A 23,113-nucleotide genomic window follows, 5' to 3' on the forward strand; every position below is an offset into this window, starting at 1 on the left:
TATAGACAAAGGAAATGTTATTTTAGTGTAGATTAAACTTACATCTAAGATATAGAAGGATTATTGTGCTTGTTTCGGATGTAATTTCATGCCTGAGAATTTACATTGAAGAAAAACTGGTCTGGATCACATTAGTGAGGGCCCTGTTTTGCTGTCAGTTTAATTAAATGGAAACTGCTGGCAAGGAGACTGGAGTAGGTTTATAGAAGCAATACTATTTTGTATGTTGAAACAGGAAACTGTCTTCCAGTTTGAAAGGGACACACAAATGAAACCTGTGATTCATTCTTGTTGACAAACTCCCAGCTAGTTTACAATGGCCTTTGGTGATAAATTAACTACAATTACAAGTTATAAATGGAGAGCTTTACAATAGCTGAAGACTTCATCGTTATGAAAACTTTGACCTTTGACAGTGAGATTAGAACATAAAGTTTTTTTCCAGACTGTACATTGATCTTCCAAAGTAGGCACTGTCTCCTTTCTATTTTATGTGAGTAGGTTGACAAGATGTGTAGTGGGTGTTCTGTTTGCTTGTTGCAAGTTTGTTGTCAGGCAAAAAAAAAAAAAAAATCCCTTCAAGAACAGTGATTTATCTGTTAACTGTGTTTGGCATACTGCCTTTTGGCTTTGATTTTTGAGAGAAACATATTTGGTTACTTTAATAGGCAAAAGCTCCAAACTTCACTTGTAGAAAAAAATGTTTTCTCTTTTTCAATTCTGTTTATTGTGTTATGACATCCTGTGTCATAATTGTAAATTGGAGTGAAGAACAGTGGAGCAGGGCTTTGGACTCCTCCTTCCAGCTGAATTATTTGAAATCTAGTTGTTATGAATAACTCACAGATCTGACTGAAAATGAATGTTTATGCTTTTGAATAGTCACCTTTTGACATACACTGAGATTACACCAAATGCTTTCCCCCCCTCTAAAATTGTTTTTTTGTAACTCCCTTGTACGTACATCTTTTGGAAATTCTCAGTAAAATTTGTAAACAGAAAAGGGGGGCGAAATGGGCTGGTGCCCTTTATTGCTTCTTCAAGGTGTATAAAAAGGCCTAAAGTATTTTTGACTGAAAATTATATTTCTTGTCCCTCCCCGCTTCTCTGCCTATTCCTGTTTTTTATTTTGGAAGTTATGGGCTTGTCTACCTTCTCTATGGCAACTGGAGAAATGATGCCATTACAGGATACTAAAAATTGAGCATTTGACAAGGGAAAGGTTTTTAGTGAGCTTATTAAAGATGATCTTTGTTAATGCCTGTTGAATTCTGATGCCTAATGAGCATTCTGGCAAAAGAATGTATTTGTTAAAGAATCTATATCATTTAGCTAAGGTGTCATAACCACCTATATGCATTATTTCATACTTGCTAGGGTAAGAAAAAGCAATCGGAAAAGGAAATACTTTACAAACAGAGCAACAACAACAAGCTTTCAGGCCTTCCTCATACATCATAGAGAAGCAAAATGAAAGGCACAAGCACATTTAAAAAAAAATCCCATGTAGGGATTTTTTCAGGTAGTAGGGGAAAATAAAAAGATTTAAGATGAGATTTGCCAAAGCCTAGGTGAGGCCTAATTAGGTGAGGCCTAATTCTGTTCCTTTAAAATTCAATAGATGCTTTACCATTCCCATTTAAAGGAATTCCGTTTCTTTAAAATTAAATAGAAGCGTTACCATTGCCATACCGGGAATAGATTCTTCAGGGGGTAGCCGAGTTAGTTTGTTACAGAAAAAAAACAACAAATGGTCTGGTAGCACTTGAACAAAACATGTAGATGGTATCATGAGCTTTCGTGGGCACAGCCCACTTCTTCAGATGACTTCAGTGGTAGCAGACTTCAGCCAACATGGAACACTTTTGAAAAACCTATTCTGAGAAATCCCATGGTTAAAGGGCTAGCTTTATTTTCTTTCTTAACTCTTTAGAGGCTTTGAATGTGTATGTGTATAGATATGTTTCAGTCATCCCATCAAATGAATTGTTGAATCAAATGACCCTTCCATGATGGTGTTTGATTAAATGACTAGACCCTAGCCGAATGACTTAAAACAATCACCAGTCATAGAGCATAAAGTTGCTGAAGGATACAGGAAATTGCCACATAGTGGGTCAGTGGTTCATCAAGTGCTATATCCTGTCTCTGACTGTGGTGCTGAACTGAATAGCCCAAGGAACAAGAGCACTGCATTTTACTGCATACTGTCTATTGCAAGATAACATCAGTCACTCAGTAATTGTGAATACTGCATAGTTTTGTATCACCGTGTGCCAGCTGTCGGTTCCAGTCTCTTCTGGAAGTCGTTATATCTATTGGTTTTATACTTCTAGCATCCTGATCAGTTTCATTTTAATAAATCCTCAGCCACCAAAGGAACAGCCCCACTTTACTGGTACACAGAGCTCCAAACGTACAGTTTCATATGTCTTTGGAGAGGGAGTATCAAGATGGCTACAAAATATTTCCTTTTCATATCCCTGATGTCATATTCATTTTGATTTATGTTCTTAAGAACCCCAGGAATGTTTCTTAGATTTCCCAGGTCTCTGCCCACTCATGACATGGGTTCAAACTAAGTTGCCTCTCTCTTTACTGGCAACCACTAAGATTTAATTAGATTTCACTTTTCTGCTGCAAATCATGGTTTTAATATTGTCTTCCTTTTTTGAGGATAGATAGGATCTCCTCAACAGCTACTTGAAGATCCCAATGACTTCTTGTTGAGCTGCTGCTGGAAACTTAGGCTTTATCTATGCTACCAAATTTTGTCACCAAAACCTGCTTTTTGGTGACAAAATAGTTACATCCTGCAATGCAATTTTAATTATAGTTATTTCAGGAGTTATGATTTCAAAATAACTTATTTTGAAATAATCTAGCAGCGTAGACACGGCCTCACAGATGTCAGCAGAAGGGCAATCTTTCTTCAATTTGTTTACATGGTGCATTTCACAGCACATAATGTTGAAGTCACTCTGCTTCCATGATGATCAGTTACATCACTTCCATGTCCAGCCATACTGGGTCAGACCAAAGGTCCATCTAGCCCAGTGGTCAATGTCAGATGTCCCAGAGGAAGGGAATGCAACATGTAATCCTCACATGATCCCTCCTCTGTCGCCCATTTTCAGATTTAAGCTCGCTGCAGTATATATATTCTCTGCCATGTTAGTTTCACCCAGGTCAGTCTGCTGGAGGCAACCTGAGTTAGATAATCTGCTGGGGGTGACAAAAACTAGGACCCAGAAGAGCCTTCTGTAAAACCAGAAAGGGCAGTCAGAAGATGCATTATGAGTTATTTATTTGTTTATTTATTTTGCAGGGTATGTAGCAGGTTGGTTCCAAAATATTTCACAAGACTGGCAAAAATGCAAGGGCTTGACACTTCTCCCCCCAGAACCACCAGCATTACTTTGACTTTTAATAGTGGTGCTAGATATTCTGGGTCTTATCCAAGGGGTCTTCCTGTTGACTTCAATAGGCTTTTGAGCAGAAACGCTCTAATTCCAGACCCACCTTCAGACCTGGGTTACCCTAGTTAAGTTGAAAATTCCTGAGCAATTGTAATGCAAATGTGTCCATTCTAATATGGTGTTGTAGAATTCTTTTACATAGCTCATACCAATGTATTGAAAGTTACAAATGAACTCTTAATGGAGAAATTGCCTTTTAATCTTTGGCACTGAGATAGTTTATATTTGTGTTTGATATTTTACCTAGAAAGGAGAAAGGCTTTGCCAACTGTCATGTTGCTGGGAATCAATGCCAGCAAAAAGCTTTAGAAAGCAAAATGAGATTCTCATGTAGCTAGTTTATTTTATTTTTTTTCTTGTCTTTTGCAGTTCATGATGGTATGCCAAATAGGTATGTTGATTTATGATTACAGATATCTTAACTCTATTGGATGCTATAACAAAGCAATGCCAGCTTATTTTTTCTGGCCCCATACAATTATACAATCAAGAATAGGCATGTAATAAAGCTATAACAAAAATATCCATCGTACTGGATTGAATTTCATGAAGCATGATGTAAGGATATTTCTAGCTTCGCTCTTAAAGCCACTGCTTGGTTAGAATATGCCTGCTTGGTTTGGCTTTTGAAGAAAGGACCTTTGCTAAATCCAGCTCTAAGCCTAATATGGAGCTACAGCCCAGTGACAACAAAGGAGGACATTTTGACGGCAAGCAGAATATGATAGAATAGAGTAATTATTTCCACTAGAAAATGAGAATCCTGCATTATTTGTACTACAGCACAAAGTCATTATTTGGCTACACCAAGTAATGAAACAATAAAGATCATATTTAATTTAAGTATCATCGCCCGAGGGACATCTTGTTTTCTTTCAAGTGTTTTGGCTACTAAAACACATTTAAATTGTTAGTAGAGTTTCCCACTATACTTAGAGAGGGAATAAATGGATTCTCCCCTCCTCCCCAGCCCACTTATATGTAGACCTCTGGCATTCCAGAAATCTGACCTTGTTTGTAGAGAATGGTTCATTTTTGTAAAATGTAATATGAAGCACTCTTGTGTTTTGATTCCATGAACTAGAGAGTTTAATGTTCCAGCTTGCCATGATAAGGATATGATCTGTTTAACATAGACCCACTAAAGGAAATTAGCTATTGTACTATTCTTTAACATATTGTTTGTATAACAGTTTACTTAGAATAATTTTGAGTAATCTTGAAGTTCCTTTTAAAAGATTTTTTTGGCCCAGATAAAAAGTGCAGCTTTAAGATATTTCCCCTAAAATAAATTTCAGACTGCCTCATTTATAGTCAGCATGCCTTGATTACTTGCAGACATACTGGAAATTTACATGCGCTTTTCTCCATTATAAAACACTGATCTGTTCATATCATTAGTTCCCTCATGACTAGAGTTTGGCAGCAAGCCAATGCAGTCTAAATCTGTAGCTGTAAATCGTGAGTTGAAATAGCAGAAAGTGGATTTGTAACTTTAAAAGTGTAAACAGTTTGGAAAATGAAGTAATTTTAGAGTATGATTGATTGCCTCGAAATTGTACTTTAAATTAGCCCAGGGTCTGCAATGCAAATATATGCACTAACTGCTTATTATACATTTTCACTATTCTGTGGAATAATAGCATTGTTGATACGCTTCTAAACAATGTAGGCTTCTCCTAGAGTGACCTTTTAGGAAATGAATAGTTTTATTGTATGTCCATTACTTTGCCTGAAACAACATTTTTTGAGTTATTAATTTGACTTGTTTTATAAATAAAGGATTCAAAATGCAAAGCAGCTGCATTACACAGTGTATAGTTTATCAGACCTACATTTAAACATCACCATTTGAGATTGATAATGCACACCAGAAATAGTTTTTCTGTGATAAATTAGTAATGTTTTGTGTAGGCTCCAGTTACTGAAAATTAATCTGTGAATATTATAGTGGCAAAAATGATGATTATTTTAGCACAAGTAATTAGCTATTATTATGGGGATTCTCACACCCACTTCTTTCAAGGGCTCAGGTTCATTTAATTCTATACTTAAGCATCAGAAATATTTTACTCTTACAGGAGAGTTTCTGGATAAAGAAACGCAGGGCTATTGCTGTTACTGGTTTTATAGATATGTCCTTTATAGTCCTGGATAGATCTTGTGGATGTCAGTTTCAGGTCTCCTGCCCCAAGTCTTTTCTTAAGAAAAGGAACATAATGGAGACTGTGTGTTTGTACAGCACCCAGCACAATGGGGTCCTAATCCTGACTGGTCACTATCATAAAATAAGTATTTGCCACTCCTACTTACTACAATAATAATGGATCCAGTTTAGTTGAAGCCAGATTACCAGTTTCCCATGATGTAAAAGAAAGTTGCATAAATCAGCTCTCCTGTCTAGATTACATTACAACCTGAAATGGGCAGGATATTGCAGAAAAACGAGGGCTTGTAGGTGGCAGGCGTTGTGGTGGGAGGTGGGGTGGACATTAGAATCACCGTGCATTCATCTTCTAGCGCAGGAGGAACTGGAGAAGAAAATTTGGAGGTGCTGTAGCCTGTAATAATGTTCGTGAACAAACTGGTGCTTGTGGACAGAACTGAACCTGCAGCAGAGGGCAAATTAAATGAATAGGAAAACATGCTGGGGAGAGGCGTATTTAAAAAGAACTTTCAAAGAAAACCTTTAATTGAGAGTCCAAAGATTATCAGGGAAATCCTCTCTGCCTGTGCATTGGAGTACTGGGTAAAGAAGGCAAGAGGATGAAGGAAGAGTCTATTCTTTCCTTTGCCTTCTGGACAGGAGTCAGACACCATATCAATGCATTGATGCCCCTTGTCTGCATCAGTACTCCATGGCTTCCAGGGCCAGTTCAGAGGATAGTTGGGGCCCACACCTCAAGTCAATATGCTAGTGTCCATTAGCAGATGCTGGCAAAGCACCTGATGTTGCTTTTCAATGAGCATCGTGCAGCATGCTCTCACCTACCTCCCAGGCCAGCAACATGCATCTATCTCTGTAGATTAATTTGGCTACATAGATGAGTTCAAGAATGGCAAATGTCAGCAGGCTTGGAAGCAGTTCCCTGGAGCCTACATGAAGATGCACGAGGCCCTGCAGAGCCGAGCCTTTTTCAGACTGGTGCTGGTTGCTCACAGGAGGGTGGTGAGGCTGTATTGTCCTCTAGAGGAAGCTCTCCATTAGGGGCAGGACAAGGCAAGAACTACCAGTTTGGTTTCATTCCCAAAAGCCCTGGTATAGGGGAGGCAGTTGCTGTGGAAGGTTAGGTTCAGGGGTGTGTGATGCCTTTATATCTAGCTCAAGGCAAGGGAGTTGGTCGCGTAGGGTCCCTGCAAAGACAGCTCATTGGAACCAGAGGGACAGGGCAGCCAGTTCTGTTTACTGTGCTGGTGGGGAAAAACAAGGGCTGGAATATTACCTTGCAGCTCCTGTATGTTGGGACTTTCCAAGGAGGCCTGAAGGAATTTGGGACCCAGCTTCCATTGACTTTCAATGTACACTAGGAACCAGAGTTCAGATCCAGCTCCCGCGCACATCTCTAGTGTGAATCATGTCCACACACTGGGCTTATCTCTGGGTACATAGTTGTTGCAAGATTAAATCCCACTGTTTGCAGTTGTGTATTCCTTTGATAGCTACATGTGCTATAGTGCTGGAGGGATAGTGCCGTATTTTTGTCAGTCCCCACAATTTGAATACTGGAAGTCAGACCTCCCAAGATCACGAGAGTGGCTTAAAAACCAGGAGATTTAGAACTAGTAAGAAATGTTGGGGGGCTTTGGTGTGGGGGTTCCTGTTTGTGGCACTGTGTGGCATTTGCAATCTATCTCTATCCCTATGGATTCTTGCATCTCGCTTAAGGATGCCATTAACAAGCAAAGCAGAAGGGGCCAAGTTCTAGTTTCACTGAAGTCTGAGAGCTTTGCTAGATTTTTCAGTGAGACCAGGACTTGAGCCAAGTTGACTAGTCAAATGCTTATTTCTCTCCATGTGTGCATCACACTTCCCCCAGGGGATAACTAATGTTCAATTACCTGAAGAAACCATCTACCATGGCCTAGACAGTACTGGGTCCTGCTGTGAGGGCAGGGGACTGGACTTGATGATCTCTTGAGGTCCCTTCCAGTTCTAGTGTTCTATGATTCTAGCTGTTCTTTACAACTACCAGGGTTAAGAGCTTAAAAAAAAAAAAGAAGTATGAGAGGAAGCACTAGGATTACAATGAAATCACATGATGCCAGTAGGCTGGGGCTTTCAACTCCCTCCTACTGATCACCTAGGGTATGTCTACACTACCCCGCTAGTTCGAACTAGTGGGGTAATGTATGCATACCGAACTTGCTAATGAAGCCCGGGATTTGAATTTCCCGGGCTTCATTAGCATAAAGCCGGCGCCGCCATTTTTAAAAGCCGGCTAGTGGAACGAGGAGTACAGATAGTTCGGAATGGCTACGTAGTTCGAACTATCTAGCCCGTGCCGCGTGTAGCCGCGCGGCACGGGGTTCGCACTAGCCGGCTTTTAAAAATGGCGGCGCCGGCTTTATGCTAATGAAGCCCGGGAAATTCAAATCCCGGGCTTCATTAGCAAGTTCGGTATGCATACATTACCCCGCTAGTTCGAACTAGCGGGGTAGTGTAGACATACCCTTAGAGACTCATAATAAAATTGTAAGATAATCAACTGATTATGTTAAAGTAAAGGTAGCAAGGCAGCGTTGTCTCAGTTTCCTTGCTACTTGCCTCCCCTGTAATTTACTTTTGGTGCAACATTTCCAGCAGTCTATAGGGCAGCTGGGAAGTAGGCATAATCAATGTGGATTGCTGTTTATTTGTTTTTTCTAAAACAATGTTTCATGTTATATCTGCTGCAAATGAAACAGATTGCAGTATAACTATGGAAAATAGCTGCTTAGCTTATAAATTAATTTAAATTCATGGTTACATAAAAAGACCAAGAATTTGATATTGCCCTATTTAAAACCATAACAAATACTTATCGCAATAAGTGTCTATCACTACTTACGGCAAACATGTAAAGGAGAAATTATAGTCATGGAATCTGAATATACTTACCTTGTACAGTAGACTTCTGATAATCCAGAACCTTTGGGACCTATGTGGTGCCGGATTATCGGATATGCCGGACTATCAGGAGGTACATAAACTGGTTATATATATACAGTATATATTGTATATAAAGTGTTTTTAACCCTTTTTATTGTAGCACAAGCACTGTCCAGCATCACGCAATGCCAGTGGCAGACTGACTTGGTCCCGTCCGGTTTTGCTTGGTTCAGCTGCTGCCGCTGCTGCCTTGTGATTCTTTTTTTGCCGAAGCTCACTCACTAGGTTCTTTCCATTTTGATGCTGGACTATGAGCAGTGCTGTACAATTGGATGCCGGAATATTGGAGTTTTACTGTATTACATTTGGGGTGCAAGACTTGATTTTGGGGTCCAACAGAGTGCAAGGTTTTGTCGTCTCTATCCCACAAATGATAGCCAATCCCTTGAGAGCTTCATATTTGTTCTCCTCAGTTGTAATTGGTCCTAGCACATTGGTAGTGGCTTTCCTCATAAAGTGTTTTCATGGGCTATTTCCCCTTCTATCTCAAAGGTTTGCTGTTACGTTTGTGGAAGAGGTATAGTTTAGAGTAGTGGTCACCAACCAGTAGATCAGGATCTACTGGTAGATCCTGGAGCCTCTGATGGGTGATCCTGACTGGTTTGGCTGAGAGGCATTTCAGTTGCCCCTCCCCCCTCTGTCCTGCTGCTCCTGCCCAGAGCCTCAGAACTGCTCCATGGGAGCCTCCTGCTTGTTGTGCAGGATGGGGGAGACAGGGGCAGAGGGGCAGTGATGTCACTCTCTCCCACTGCCCTTTACCCCATCTTCACAGAGTGAGGTGGGCGGGGCCTTGGCAAAGGGGTAAGGCAGGGGCAGGACCTCGATTTGGGCCACCCCCTTGACATGGATCCAGGCTGGCTACACTGTCACCCACTAACAATGCCAGAAAAGAGAATCAGGCGATTGGGCACATCAGCTTTGCAAAGCTAGATGCCCTAGGTGTCTCTGGCTGAGGTGATAGCTGGTGACCTCAGCCTTTCTGCAGGGCCATGAGGGTGCAGGTTAGGATTTTGAAAGACATCTGAGTTGCACCCAACTCCTGTTGGAAGTTCTAGTCCCAGTCACCTTACATGGCTAGCACCGTCCAATCTTTGTCATTAAAAATTTCGTAATTTTTTCATCCATTATGATGATTCTGCTTCTTTTTGGCAATCTCACTAAAACAAGACATGCAGAAAATGGTAAATAAATTGGAATGTGCATGTCATCCATGAGGCCTTCTTGGTAACAACACCTGTCCACTTAGGGTACACCTATCCTTTCTTAACGATCCCAAGAAGTCCATCCAAGCGCTCCCTGATCCTAAGTCTGTTATAGTCAATGAGAATCTTTGCATTTCCTTCAGTGGCTTTCCAATAAGGATATGTGTCCCTTAACCAGCAGGGACTTCTTTACCTCTAGGGCTGACCAGCTAGTTTCTTTTTTCACTTGCACATCTCTCTCCCCATGGATTCTTGCATTTCTCTTAAAGATGCCATTAACAAGCAAAGCAGACGGGACCAAGTCCTAGTTTCACTGAAGTCTGAGACCTTTGCTAGATTTTTCAGTGAGACCAGGACTTGAGCCAAGCCAACTTGTCAAATGCTTATTTCTCTCCATTTGCGTATCACACTTCCCTCAGGGGATGACTAATGTTCAATTACCTAGAAAACCTGCAGGAACACTTTCAAGAAAATTTAGAAGTAAGTTTTCTAACTTTTAATACAATTAATACGTTTTCTGGGCACTTTCTCAGATGTCCTGGTATTTCACTGAATGCTCATCAGACACTCTGGGTGTCCTTTGCAACAGAAACACTCCTTTAAAAATAAGGCAAAGAGCTCTTCCTTTTACAAAAAATAAGCTTACATGGACAAGAATTGGCATAGTACACCCATTCCCAATATGCTCCCTTCCTTGGCAGTGGGAGGAATACAGATGCAGGAAGAGCTGCCCCTTCCAAACCTCCTGAGAAATGCAAATGTGTCCCAGAGTGACTTAGTACAAATCAAGCAGGGCCTCTTCAGCCCAGCTGAGAACCAAACAGAGATCTCATGAATACCAGTCTGGTACTGGTTTCACCTCCCTCATCTCTCCCTCATCTCTTTCCTGCATATCCTTCAGTCTTCTGTCAAAATGCTATTTGATGGCAGAGGGCAGATTTTAGCTACCTTCTTCTTCTGACCCTCCTATTCATTGTTCTCCTTCAAGATAAGGAATTCCTTGGGATCTGAGGTCACATTAGTTGATTTCTGGCCTTATGATCTATGAATTTATGCTCAGCTTCCATCTCTTCCTTTTCTCTCAGGGTACATCTAGAGTACAGGCTTTGGTCGACAGAAGTTTAGTCCACAGATTCTGTCAACAAAGAGCATCTAGACTACATCCAGTTCTGTCGACAAAGCAAGCCGCTTTGTCAACAGGACAGTGTAGATGCACTAACGCCGTCTGTTGACAGAACTCTGTTGACAAAAGGCGTTATTCCTCATAGAATGAGGTTTACAGCTGTCGACAAAACTGCTGAGTTCTGTCAACATTATGTCATCAGAATGCAGTGGCAGTGTAGACTCAGGTATAGTTTTGTCGACAAAACCCTGTAGTCTAGACACACCCTCAGTCATGGAGAAGGAGGAGAAGTGCTCCTAGGTAGTAGTGAATTACAGAAACTTTCTGGAAGGAGATTGGTGGATGGACAGAAAAGACCAAAGAAAATAATTCACAAGTGGAAATGTTCAATTATTCTTATTTTTAAAACAATCACATGTTCCCAGCATTAAATGCATTTTTCACTGTAGGCTCTCAGAGCACAAATGTGTAATTATGCTGAAAAGAAAAACATGAGATTATCTGTAAAATATTTTGAACGGGGTTTTTGCTTCCTGGCTTGATTTTTTTTCCTTTCCTTTGATTGACTTCCAAAAAGTTATTAAAATGTTGCAAAACAAATATAAAGAATAGTGGAGCTTCTTAAAATTGGTTCTTTTGTTCATATCTGGCAGTTGACAAATTGTCTTGTGCTCTATCTTACCTGTTCTAGTGTGAAAGGTTAACAGAGAAAATGGCTGCAAATAAATTGCTACTGAATGTTGTTGAAGATTAAGCATACTGCGTCTCTATTAAGGATCTCTTTTAAGGCTCTCTATTCATAGTCCTCCCTGCATGTCTCTCTAACACTTGTCTGTTACAGTATGTTTGGCACACAAGGAAACATTAAATAGAAAAGAAACGCCTGACTGTGGTGTTACTAGACCCTATTATCTCTCTGTCACATGTCTGCATGAGAAAGGTACAATATTGGTCCATATTGATGAAGTTTTCTGAAGGCTTTACTAACCCCCTTCATAGAGAATTGCTAGAAACAAATGAAATTGAAAATGATATTTTTGCAGCTTTGAAAATCTTATATAAATCAATGTAATGAGACACTCGGTAAAATGTAATTATTCTCACTTCTCCATGTGTCAGAGAAATCACTGTAGTGAGCTCATTATTTTTATACAGCGCCAGATATTGCCTGTGTGTTGTAAATTGTAATTCGTGTAAAAGGCAATTTTTATGTATACTGAATAAATTATACCCTGCAAGAATTAACAGAGTTGTAATTTCATTAAGGGTTTCAAAGAGGGCATAAATGTCAAGAGCGAAGCTTAACTATTTAAACCATGGGACTGTTTCCACCCTCCACTCCATATCACATATTTTGTGGGAGTGGCAGCTACTGTACTTGCTATTTCAAGGGGGCCAAAGTTCTACTGAATTTTCAGAATGATTGTGAAAGGGCTCTTGCATGAAAAACAGAGAGAAGACTTTTGATTCATACTTTTGGGGGTAGTAGAAAGTGAAAGCACTTCATTCTGCCTTATAGGAAAAGACAGTGATAACAGTCCCTTTTAACTAATGGTGCATGAACGTGTGTGTGTGTGTGTGTGTGTGTGTGTGTGTGTGTGTGTGTGTGTATCTATTTCAAAGCTGCCAGAATAAGGGCAACATAACCTATTTAACCAAAGTTTAGGACCTTTAAGAGGAATTTGGTGGGACTGATAGTTGGGCTTCATCTTCTCAGTTTCTTCTGGTCAGACACCAAAGGCAAGGTACCCGTGGATGTCGCAGAAATTTCTTATTACTGATCAAATCAATAGCTTTGGAGGTTCTGTAGAAATGCTTTGATTTTTGGCATCAGAACAAGATATATTTGTGCCCCCTCCTCAGCTTGAGGTTGGTAGCCTAAAAAGGCTACCAAACAGTAAAGAGCACATCACAGAGCTGGAGAGGCTCAAAATGCCTAGACACTGAGGGTACCTCTACACAGCAGGGCTAAAGTCAAATTAAGTAATGCAACTTCAGCTACATCAATTGCATAGCTGAAGTCGAATAATCTTGAAATGAGGGTTGCAGGAGTCAGAGTAAGAAGTCCTCCAGCTCGACAGTATTTCCAAATAAAGGCTTGCAGTGTAGATACACATTTTATTATTTTGGAATAACGTTAGTTATTCAGAAATTACGCTGCTGTGTAGACATACCCCCTGAGACAGAAAGATGGTGTGAAAACATTAGGTTTTCCATTTCCCCCCCAAAATCCTGCTGCTAAGCATCATGTCATTGAGTTATAGCCTCAAAATTAAAGTTGTTTTGTCATGGGAAGTTACGCACATGATTTGATTCATGGAGCAACCCAGCAGCACCCCAGCTGCTCTACCCCAGGCGTCCCCAAGTCAGCCGCTGCTGAAACTGACCAGCGCTGACTACAGGAAGCCCGAGGCATAGTTGCTCTGCCCGGGGCTTCCTGGAATCAGCCGCTGATCAGTTTCAGCAGCAGCTGACTTGGGGACTTGGGGTTCTTAAGTTGAATCTGTATGTAAGTCAGAACTGGCGGTCAGTTTCAGCAGCGGCTGAATCTGGACGCCAGTTCCGACTTACATACAGATTCAACTTAAGAACAAACCTACAGTCCCTATCTTGTACGTGACCCGGGGACTGCCTGTATTAAGGATAAAGTACAATATATGGCTCCAGTCTTGAAAAAAATTAAACATGTGCGTAACTTTAACACGAGTAGTTCATTGAAGTCAATGGAATATTAACATAAGTAAAGTTACTCACCTGTTTAAGTGTTTGCAGAATCAGGGCCTGTGCTCAGCAACTGCTGTTAATGGTATAGTTACACTGCACTTTGTGAATTGCATTTAACTACAAAGTGCTGGTTCAGTTATGTCTGTGTGAATGATAACACTTATTATCTGGCTGTTCACTGTGCAGATCCCATGGCAGGAAAAAATGAAATGGTGTCTGAATTCAGTTAAAGCAAAATATATGATTTTCCCTTCATTATTAAAAGGGATATTTACTGTTTGCTAAACCTGAAGCAGCTGCCATCTTAGGACATTAGATTGTTTAAAAGCAAAGACAGAAAAATAAAAACATTTATATTGCAGCCTATTTAGATTACAGTCAGCTTATTTGATGTCACTAGATACTTCTTCTTGATCTCATCATATTCCCAAATTATATTTTAGTCCCTTTTTTAATTATTTTCATTATCAGCAGAATTGAATCTTCTATCAGTAACCAAGACAACCAGGATAAACATTTGTTTCAAAGCTGATGTTCATATAACTGGAATGTTCCACATTACGCAGAACATTCTGTGTGTTAAAGGGTCTATTTTCACTAAGCCTTTCCCCTATCTACATCATATTTAGAGGTCCAATAAGACAGATAGCAAAGCCTTTTGCATCACAGTGTGTGATTTCCTGATCAGATCCCTGATGATCCGAGATCTTGGAGATTTGAGCTGACCCAGTCTCAACACTGGTCCTGTACCTTTAAAAATAGAGAACACACTTTTAGTTTCACTTTTGTTTGGGTTGGGTCATACCACTCTAATCTCTTGGGGAGGGGGAGATAGGAGAGCCTATCAGAGTCCATTTCTGAACTTGCTGTACCCTTTGTAATAGCTACATTTTCTGCACCCCCAGCTCCTGTGGTACCACAATTACCTATCACTAACTAGGAAATGAAAACAAGGGTCTGAAAAATATCAGACAAGAGAAGGAAGACAATGTGTTCCAGCCCAGAGAGAAGAACACCAATAAGAAGCAAAATATAATTCTGTAAAGTAAGACTGAGATTTCATGGGACACTGAAAACAATTTTCAGATCAGACTTTTTTTTCCTTAAGAAAGAAAACAGTGGCCCTCAGTGTGTGATTTGTGAGCTGTAAGGGAGGTAATTGGTTGACCTAAGAGAGTCTTAAACCAGCTCTCATTTTCTCAGCCTAGTTTGTCTCTGGAATAGGCATGAACAGCCTTGTAGAGTTGTTTGATGATGTCTAAGATGAATTTTGTGAATTTCTCTGGTCTTTCTTGGAAGCATGACACCTGATTGGTGGATAGTGCATTGGACTATGAATTGAGAAAAATCAGGGAGAAAATCTTGGCCCCATTAATGTTAATGGCAATATGTCCATTGACCAGGTTCTCTTCCCGAATTCTGTTACTGGCTCTGCCATTGACTAGAATTTGTGACCTCGGATAAGTTAGTTAAGCCTTCTCTATCTCAGTGTCTCTATCTCTATAATGGGGATAATAATATTTACTCATCTATGTAAAGGATTCTGAGGGCTATGAATGAAAAGTGTTATATAAGAGCTGAATGTTATTATGTTTGTCAGGCAGTCCTCTTCAAATCCTAAAGTACCTCATAACCTGCTTCCCAAGATATACAAAAGATCTGGGGGGAGGAGGAGAGCTTAAGAGCTGCTGTTTTGATTAGCTGAATATTAGTTCATAGTATAAAAAAGGATGAGATTGCCTGGCTGGTAACCTGTATAGATAAAGCTCTCTTTTTTTTCAATATTAAATCTCCTTCATCTTCTTCAAAAATTGAATTTATTATTTGAATTCAAAATGATTTAACAAGATAAATATTATGAAAGATTTGATTAAGTGGATCCACTGCCAGTCGTTGGATCAACATGCTCCATTTTGACTCAGTTAAGTAGGACTGGAACTGATCAGATCCAAATCACTAGCTGTAAAATAATGTACTTCAGCCTCAGGCTTTAAGTACATATTAGTTCTGGGGGTTTTATATGAGTGCATTACCATGGAATTGAATAATAGTTTCAGTCTTTAGTAGATTTGTATTTTCTTTCTTTCAGATGCTAAACTAATTTTAGGAACTCTCTGAACTGGTGATGTTCTTACAGAAAACAGAAGGGTTGTGGAATGACATAAAACTCTGTTCTCTTTAGAGGGTGGGGGGAAACATTTGACACACAGAGAAAGTTTTTGTATGTATTTCTTTATGTATATTGGTCTTATATCTTTTCTATTTGAAGATATCAACTAAAAAACCAAAATAGGATGGCTAAATATCCATGGGAAATTATTGTAATGGACAACTTGTCAGTGTAGCCACTATCTAGTAAATGGATTAATAATTACGTTATTCCATATACTATAACATTTTGCCTTTGTTCTTGATTGCATTAGTATTCAGAGGGGCGTAGCATAAAACAGAGACATGTGTGGATTTGCTTCCTAAAGGTCCTGTTAACAAAGCAATATTCCTGTTGTGTGGATAATTTGCCCATATTTCTTTAACCCTCACAACAAAGACCAACAGGTTTATCTAGCAAGGTTATCTGATTATTTTATTTGCGTTTCTTCATGAACTAAATATGATCATTCAAACATTAATATTTTTTAAAATGTTGTAATTAATTACCTAGCCATGTCATATTAAATAGTTTTACAAGAACAAATGAAGACAGGGAAAATTAAATGAACTCTTAACATTGTTCTCCTTTCTCTTCGGGGTCATCACTGGTACTCTGCAGAATGTACAAGATGCTCCACCCACATATCACAGATGATTGAAGCCCTTAGGGCATGTTTGCACTAGGAGATTATTTTGAAATAACTTATTTGGAAATAATAACTCCTGAAATAACTATTTTGAAATAGCGTGTCCACACCTCAGGTAGCTCCCTTAATGTGATGTGCTACCTCAACTTAGAGCCCCAGGAAGCCTTGGGGAGTAATTACGTTGAATGACTCTGGGGAGTAGTTATTTCCATATTGCAGCAGTGGAGCGTCCACACTACCGCTATTTCTGAATAAGTGTTATTTCTTGTGAAAAGCAGGAGTTATTATTTCAAAATAACCAGCCCATTATTCCAAAATAATGGGCTTGGTAGTGTCAACACTCCACTTGTGATGAAGTTGAAGCCAGAGCTGTTTCTTGGGACAAAGAGAAATGGTTCCTATTGGACCCATTCACCTCCTGACTAGCAGAAGGGACCACAATGTATGCTGATTAATTGTCACAACCCAGCCAACAAGAACTCACCTTCAAGAGCTGTTTGTCTAGGAGAAATGGCCTATTCCCCACTGGACTAATCAGAGATGTAGCGTGTTCTTGACCCTGAAACTGCATCAATTGCCCACCCCTGGCAATAGACAAGGAAATTGTGACTGGATGGTGGTAAAAGTGGCTGGTGAGGAGTGATGGTCCTTATCGCCTGTTGACTCTGTTTGGAACTCTGCATCCCAGGTGTGGGGTTTTTCTTGACCCTCCCATCTCATAGGTCTATTATTTTTCATAATTACGTATATGGTTTGTTTGTGCCTGTTGGACAGCTGTGTTACAGCTCTCTGATTTTATTGGAATGTTCATGTTCACAGCACATGTTTGTCTTTACATCCTTTATGGTGATTGCTTTTCACTGAAGCACTCTCACATCTCCATTTCTCATACATATGTATATTGGTTTCACAGATGTTATTTCATGATGCAGACAGTCCTACCTAAAATGTTTGGAGGAAAGATAGGAAGAGAGTGTTCTTCTTTCAAGGCTGGCAGCTCTGTGGTTCATTAGCACTCCTGAGTAAAGCTTTATCATCTTGGATGGCAGGTGTGGGTAAAATGGTCTCTTCCTGTACAAATTTGGGCCATCCCCTTGACATGGATCCAGGCTGGCTACACTGTCACCCACTAACAATGCCAGAAAAGAGAATCAGGCGATTGGGTACATCTGCTTTGCAAAGCTAGGTGCCCTAGGTGTTGCTGGCTGAGGTGATAGCTGGTGACCTCAGTCTTTCTGCAGGGCCATGAGGGTGCAGGTTAGGATTTTGAAAGACATCTGAGTTGCACCCAACTCCTGTTGGAAGTTCTAGTCCCAGTCACCTTACATGGCTAGCACCGTCCAATCTTTGTCATTAAAAATTTCGTAATTTTTCATCCATTATGATGATTCTGCTTCTTTTTGGCAATCTCACTAAAACAAGACATGCAGAAAATGGTAAATAAATTGGAATGTGCATGTCATCCATGAGGCCTTCTTGGTAACAATCTGCAGTGAAAGCAAGCAGCTGGGTTAGTGTTCTTCCTAGTTTCCTTTGCAGTTGATTCAGAAAAAAAGTTTGATGGTCAAAAACTCACATCTTTCTTTATTTTCATTGTGCTTTCAAAATCACTGCCTGCCTTGTTCAATCTGCAGCCCATACACCAATCCATCACCCTGCTTTATTTAGTTCTTCTAATACTTTCATTGCTTATCTTATGAAGGTCTGAGTTAACATTTATCAAAACAAACGGCAAGCCTGGGACCTTTTAGTAGTTTTTTAGTTAATAAAACTAATCTTTTAGTTCTGTTATGTTAAAAGTACATTATCTTTTTATTACAAACGCTGCCTAGCTCTGTCTGTTTTCCTTCTTGGCAATTTCGTGACTGCTTTAGTTGATTGCTGTATAGAGAATTACAAAATCATTAAGGGTGGGGCTTTACCAGCTGACTTACAGTACAAACCATTTCTCAAAATAACCACAACACTACAATACTGTTGTGCAATTTACGTCACAGTATGTTTTTATTAAATAATTCATGGCATATTCATTTAGATTTAGGACTGAATATCTCTATCTCATTTTAATCAAGCTTTTTACTTTTTAATGTTTTCCACTCCTTGCCTTGGCTTGCCTCCAATTTAACAGCTTTGGTGAGAAAAAAAATAACTGATCTTTTTTTCAGCAGCTTAACTGCAAGTGTATTTTCCTCTTTGATGTATACATTTCTGCTAACTTAGCAGCCTTGGGGGAGATATTTAGATTTGTGGTTGGCTGCATTGCACAATGCTGAAACAGAGAACTGATAAAGTTGATGCACAAGTTTGGAATTTTAAATACTACCAGCCAATTCAAGCTATTGAGTCGTATGCACTAGCACATTTCCCTTTTACAAATGTCTTTCTGTATAATGTCTTGTAATTAGAACAGGAAATCATTGAGTAACTGTAAGATGACTAAGAGCACTTAGACTGAAAGGAAAATTACCTTCCGAGAAATTATATTCACATTTTTTTTTTTTTTGCTTCACATTACAGTGTTGGTAATGATAGTAACAGATGTATGTACTCTTATCTGTATCATTGTTCTGCTTATGTTTTCTGGAATAAAAATTCATTTTCAGTAATATCAAAAATGAATGGATAGAATATGAGAAATGCCTTATTATGAAAAATATTCTGTGTCACAACAGAGTAGCAATTAAACTGAAACTTCAATATAATTATCAATAACAGTGGAATCTGGAATTGTGCCAGGTACATAAAGTTGGTGCTCAGCCTTTGCTTGGTTGCTAGGAGCACAGTGAAAGTATAAAGCTTAGCGAAAGGAATGTCTAATATAATAAAGTAACAGAAGGTAGCATAAATCATTGTGAGAGCAGTGCATATTGACATTATTTTGCTTAAATTGGGCTGAAACTAGACATTTAGTCCTACGAGAAGAGCAAATTCATTATTTCTTTTGAAAAATAACTACATCTACTCTGGGAGGAAATGGAGAATTTGTATTTCTAACATAGGCCTAATACATATTTGGAATCTTTTAAGCAAAAATCTTTAAATGTTTGTTTCTGTTGGCATGAAAATGCATTCACACTAATATGATTAAAAGAACTAAAGGGCAAAATAGTTGGCAGATTTTGTAGTTGAGGCAATTAGGTGCAGGAAGGAACATGCATACTTTTTCCATCAAGCTCTATAAAATCCTAGTGTGAAGGTCTTTCTAAAGAAAGAAAAAAGCTCACTGATGTTAGAAGTAGATTATGGTGGTTAGCAATAACCACTATAGTCTGATGTTTTTGAAAGAAGCAAACAAAAAGCAAGTTTCTGTATATCTCTTTTCTTTCTATGTGTAATTTTTGATCAGAAAGATCTTGTCAGGAATTCATGGAAGGGAAGGTTTGTGTGTGCATGTGTGTGTGTATGTGTGTGTTGTCCTGCATAACATATTAAAAAGTCAACCCCGCATAGATTCATTGTGTTTGGTATTTCCTGCAGTTCTTACAAAGACAGCTTGAACGACATGCAATTCAACATGACGGCTAGACCATGCCAAAACTGCCCCGCCGCTTCAAAGAAAATACATGGATTAAAGTTATACATATATAATTAGTATTAATGTTTGCAAAGCATGGGTTGAACCTCACATGGTGATTACCATTTCTCCACAGAAATCTATTTTGAACTTGAAATATATAAATAAATGAAAACTTGACATTGAAAGAGGTTATTAAATATATAATTATGATATAAACATAGGATTAGAGTAATTTCAGTGGAGTTTTACAAGCTACATACTGTAGGTATAATCTTTTATTATGTACAATACTCATTTTTGAAACTAAAATTAGCTTCACTAATTTAACATGTTCTGTTCAATAAGATCTTAATGAAATATTTTAAAATAAAATTATTTTTCTGTATTTTAAGAGTGATTATCATTGTTTAAATATCATTCTGATTATTTTATCGAAAGCACAGCAATATAGAAAACTGTAATCAGATTACATGTACTAGATTATGTTAGAAGAAAACTTTTTTCCTCTGGGCTGAATTTTGTTAGGGTTACATCTACTTTGGTTTTCTTTTCTCCTGTGGGTGTGGTTGAAAGCAAATCTTTGTTCTGGTAACACTGTCTTTTGCTAAAGAAATGTGCAGTTTATCCATTCTTTATTCATTCTTAGATTTATCAGTTGAACCAGTTGTGAATAGAGAAGGGGGAAATGCATTACAAACAATTTCTTAGAGACAGTTATTGCATGGTTAGCTTTCCATCCAAATTTGCTTATGTTCTAATGAATTGTGTAAGAAAAAAAGCGAAAGTAACAAATATGTAGAATAACAGCTCTTTAAATGGCTCTAATTGATGGTATCAGCTTGTGTTAAAATGTCATTCATCAAGCCCAGAATAGCATACTGAATTCTGTGTAGTGACATCATACATTTTAGTGGAAACAAATGGTTTGCTACAAAGACTTATGGGAGGCATATTTATATATACCTTGTTACAAAGGCTGACCACATCCTGGCATTAAAAAAAGTGCTGTCTGATCCACAGATTCAATTTACTAATATTTCTATGAAGACACAGAGTAGCAATAACTAGCAGGCTTACATTAAACCTTCATACTACCTCAAGGACAAATCATGCGCTTGCTGTCTCTTGAAAACTCTGGCTCCTGATCCAGATAGAGGGGTTCTTAGTGTAACAATTTAGATATTGTCATAGATATTAAGTGTGCAGATGATACCACGCTGGGAGGGTTGCAAGTGCTTTGGATGATAGGATAAAAATTCAAAATGATCTGGACAAACTGGAGAAATGGCCTGAGGTAAATAGGGTGAAGTTTAATAAGGACAAATACAAAGTACTTTCACATGTACAGAATGGGAAGTGACTGTCTAGGAAGGAGTACGACAGAATGGGATCTAGGAGTCAAAGTGGACCACATGTTAAATATGAGTCAACAGTGTGATGCTGTTGCAAAAAAAGCAAACATGATTCTAGGATGCATTAACAGGAGTGTTGTGAGCAAGACTTGAGAAGTCATTCTTCCTCTCTCCTCTGTGCTGATTAGGCCTCAACTCGAGTATTGTGTCCAGTTCTGGGCACCACATTTCAAGAAAGATGTGGAGAAATGGGAGAAGATCCAGAGAAGAGCAACAAGAATGATTAAAGGTCTAGAGAACATGACATATGAAGGAAGACTGAAAGAATTGGGCTTGTTTAGTTTGGAAAGGAGAAGATTAAGAGGGGACATGATAGCGGTTTTCAGGTATCTAAAAGGATGTCACAAGGAGGAGGAGAAAAACTGTTCTCCTTGGCCTCTGAGGATAGGACAAGAAGCAATGGGCTTAAACTTCAGAAAGGGAGGTTTAGGTTGAACATTAGGAAAAACTTCCTAACAGTCAGGGTGGTTAAACACTGGAATAACTTGCCTAGGGAAGTTGTAGAATCTCCATCTCTGGAGATATTTAAAAGCAGATTAGATATCAATCAGGGATGGTCTAGATGGTATAGGGTCCTGCTGTGAGGGCAGTGGACTGGACTCAATGACCTCTCAAGGTCTCTTCCAGTTCTAGTGTTCTGTGATTCTGTGAGTCTAACCTGGAGGCATGGAGGCTACATCTACACTACAGCAGAAAGTCATCTTAAGGTACACAACTCTAGCTACGTGAATAACATAGCTTTAGTCAATGTACTTAAAGTTAAGTTGCCACGGGGTCTGCACCATCGGGAGTGGGAGGGGGGAGTCGATGGCAGAAATTCTCCCATCGGCTTCCCTTACTCTTCTCATCCAGGGTAGAGTAACAGGGTCTACCAGAGAACTGTCTCTAGTCAATTAGGCAGGTCTTCACTAGACCTGCTAAATCAACTACCAGTGAATCAATCTCAAGAGCGTCGATCTCTGTAGAAGTGTAGAAGTAGCCTGAGTTTACTGAGAGAGATTGGTGAGTGGGCTATACAGCCTTAGTTAAGGGCTTTTAGCTCATGAAGTAGAAGCTTATGCTTTTAGCTCCAAAGGTCCCAGGTTCCATCCTGTCTGCCAAGGGCCTGGGTCTGTCAGTGTTACATTAGTAATGAAGCAAGACTGCACATACATCAAAGTGCTATTGTCACAGTTATGTTGCATAGGCTCACAGGATAAATGAAAAGATCATGCTCACATCCTGACTAACCAAACGGTAAAAGTCTACTTTTCTTAGATGAGTCATTCAGGTGCTGTGTACCAAAAGGTATTACCCAAGTTTGTAGACATAGGAATGGTTTTGATTTCCTCTGTTAACTTGGGGGAAGAGGGAGAGGCTTGGTACTTTAAAAAGTGATTGTTTTCAAGAACTGTTTTGAAAAAATACAGATTGAATCTCTCCTGTCAAGGACTCTCTGGCCCTGCATTGGGCTGGACCATGGATGTTGCAGGACCAAATAGCTCCTGGACCAGAAAGCCCTAAGAGCCTAGCAGCCTGGGCAGCAGAGTCCCACTGCCCCACAGCCCCAGGACAGTGGGAGCAGTGGCAACTCTGGCAGCCCCGGCAGCCCCAGTTACCCCACGGCTGTGGCAATACTAGTGTACCCAGCAGAGACCCGGAAGCCCCAGCAGTCCATCAGCAGAGGGATGGAACTGATCTCCCTTGGTCCACCAAACTCCCTCATTTGG

The 23,113-nt window shown here is 39.4% G+C and overlaps 1 protein-coding gene across 4 annotated transcripts in view; it reads left to right on the forward strand.

Moving 5' to 3' along the window:
* Positions 1–23,113, forward strand: part of ARID5B (AT-rich interaction domain 5B) — a 168,546-nt gene that overhangs the window by 47,270 nt on the left and 98,163 nt on the right. The window contains exon 2 of one of the 4 annotated variants that reach the window (XM_075934883.1): positions 3,849–3,870. The exons of 2 other annotated variants lie outside the window; for them this stretch is intronic. In XM_075934883.1, coding sequence (XP_075790998.1) covers positions 3,852–3,870 — 19 coding nt within the window. In that variant the 5' untranslated portion in view covers positions 3,849–3,851. Of the gene's footprint in view, positions 1–3,848; positions 3,871–14,109; positions 14,723–23,113 lie in introns of those variants that run through there. One more of the 4 variants, XM_075934884.1, reaches the window with a different exon arrangement.

Source organism: Pelodiscus sinensis, chromosome 8 (genome assembly GCF_049634645.1).
Source record: "Pelodiscus sinensis isolate JC-2024 chromosome 8, ASM4963464v1, whole genome shotgun sequence".
Classification (NCBI taxonomy): Eukaryota; Metazoa; Chordata; order Testudines; family Trionychidae; genus Pelodiscus; species Pelodiscus sinensis.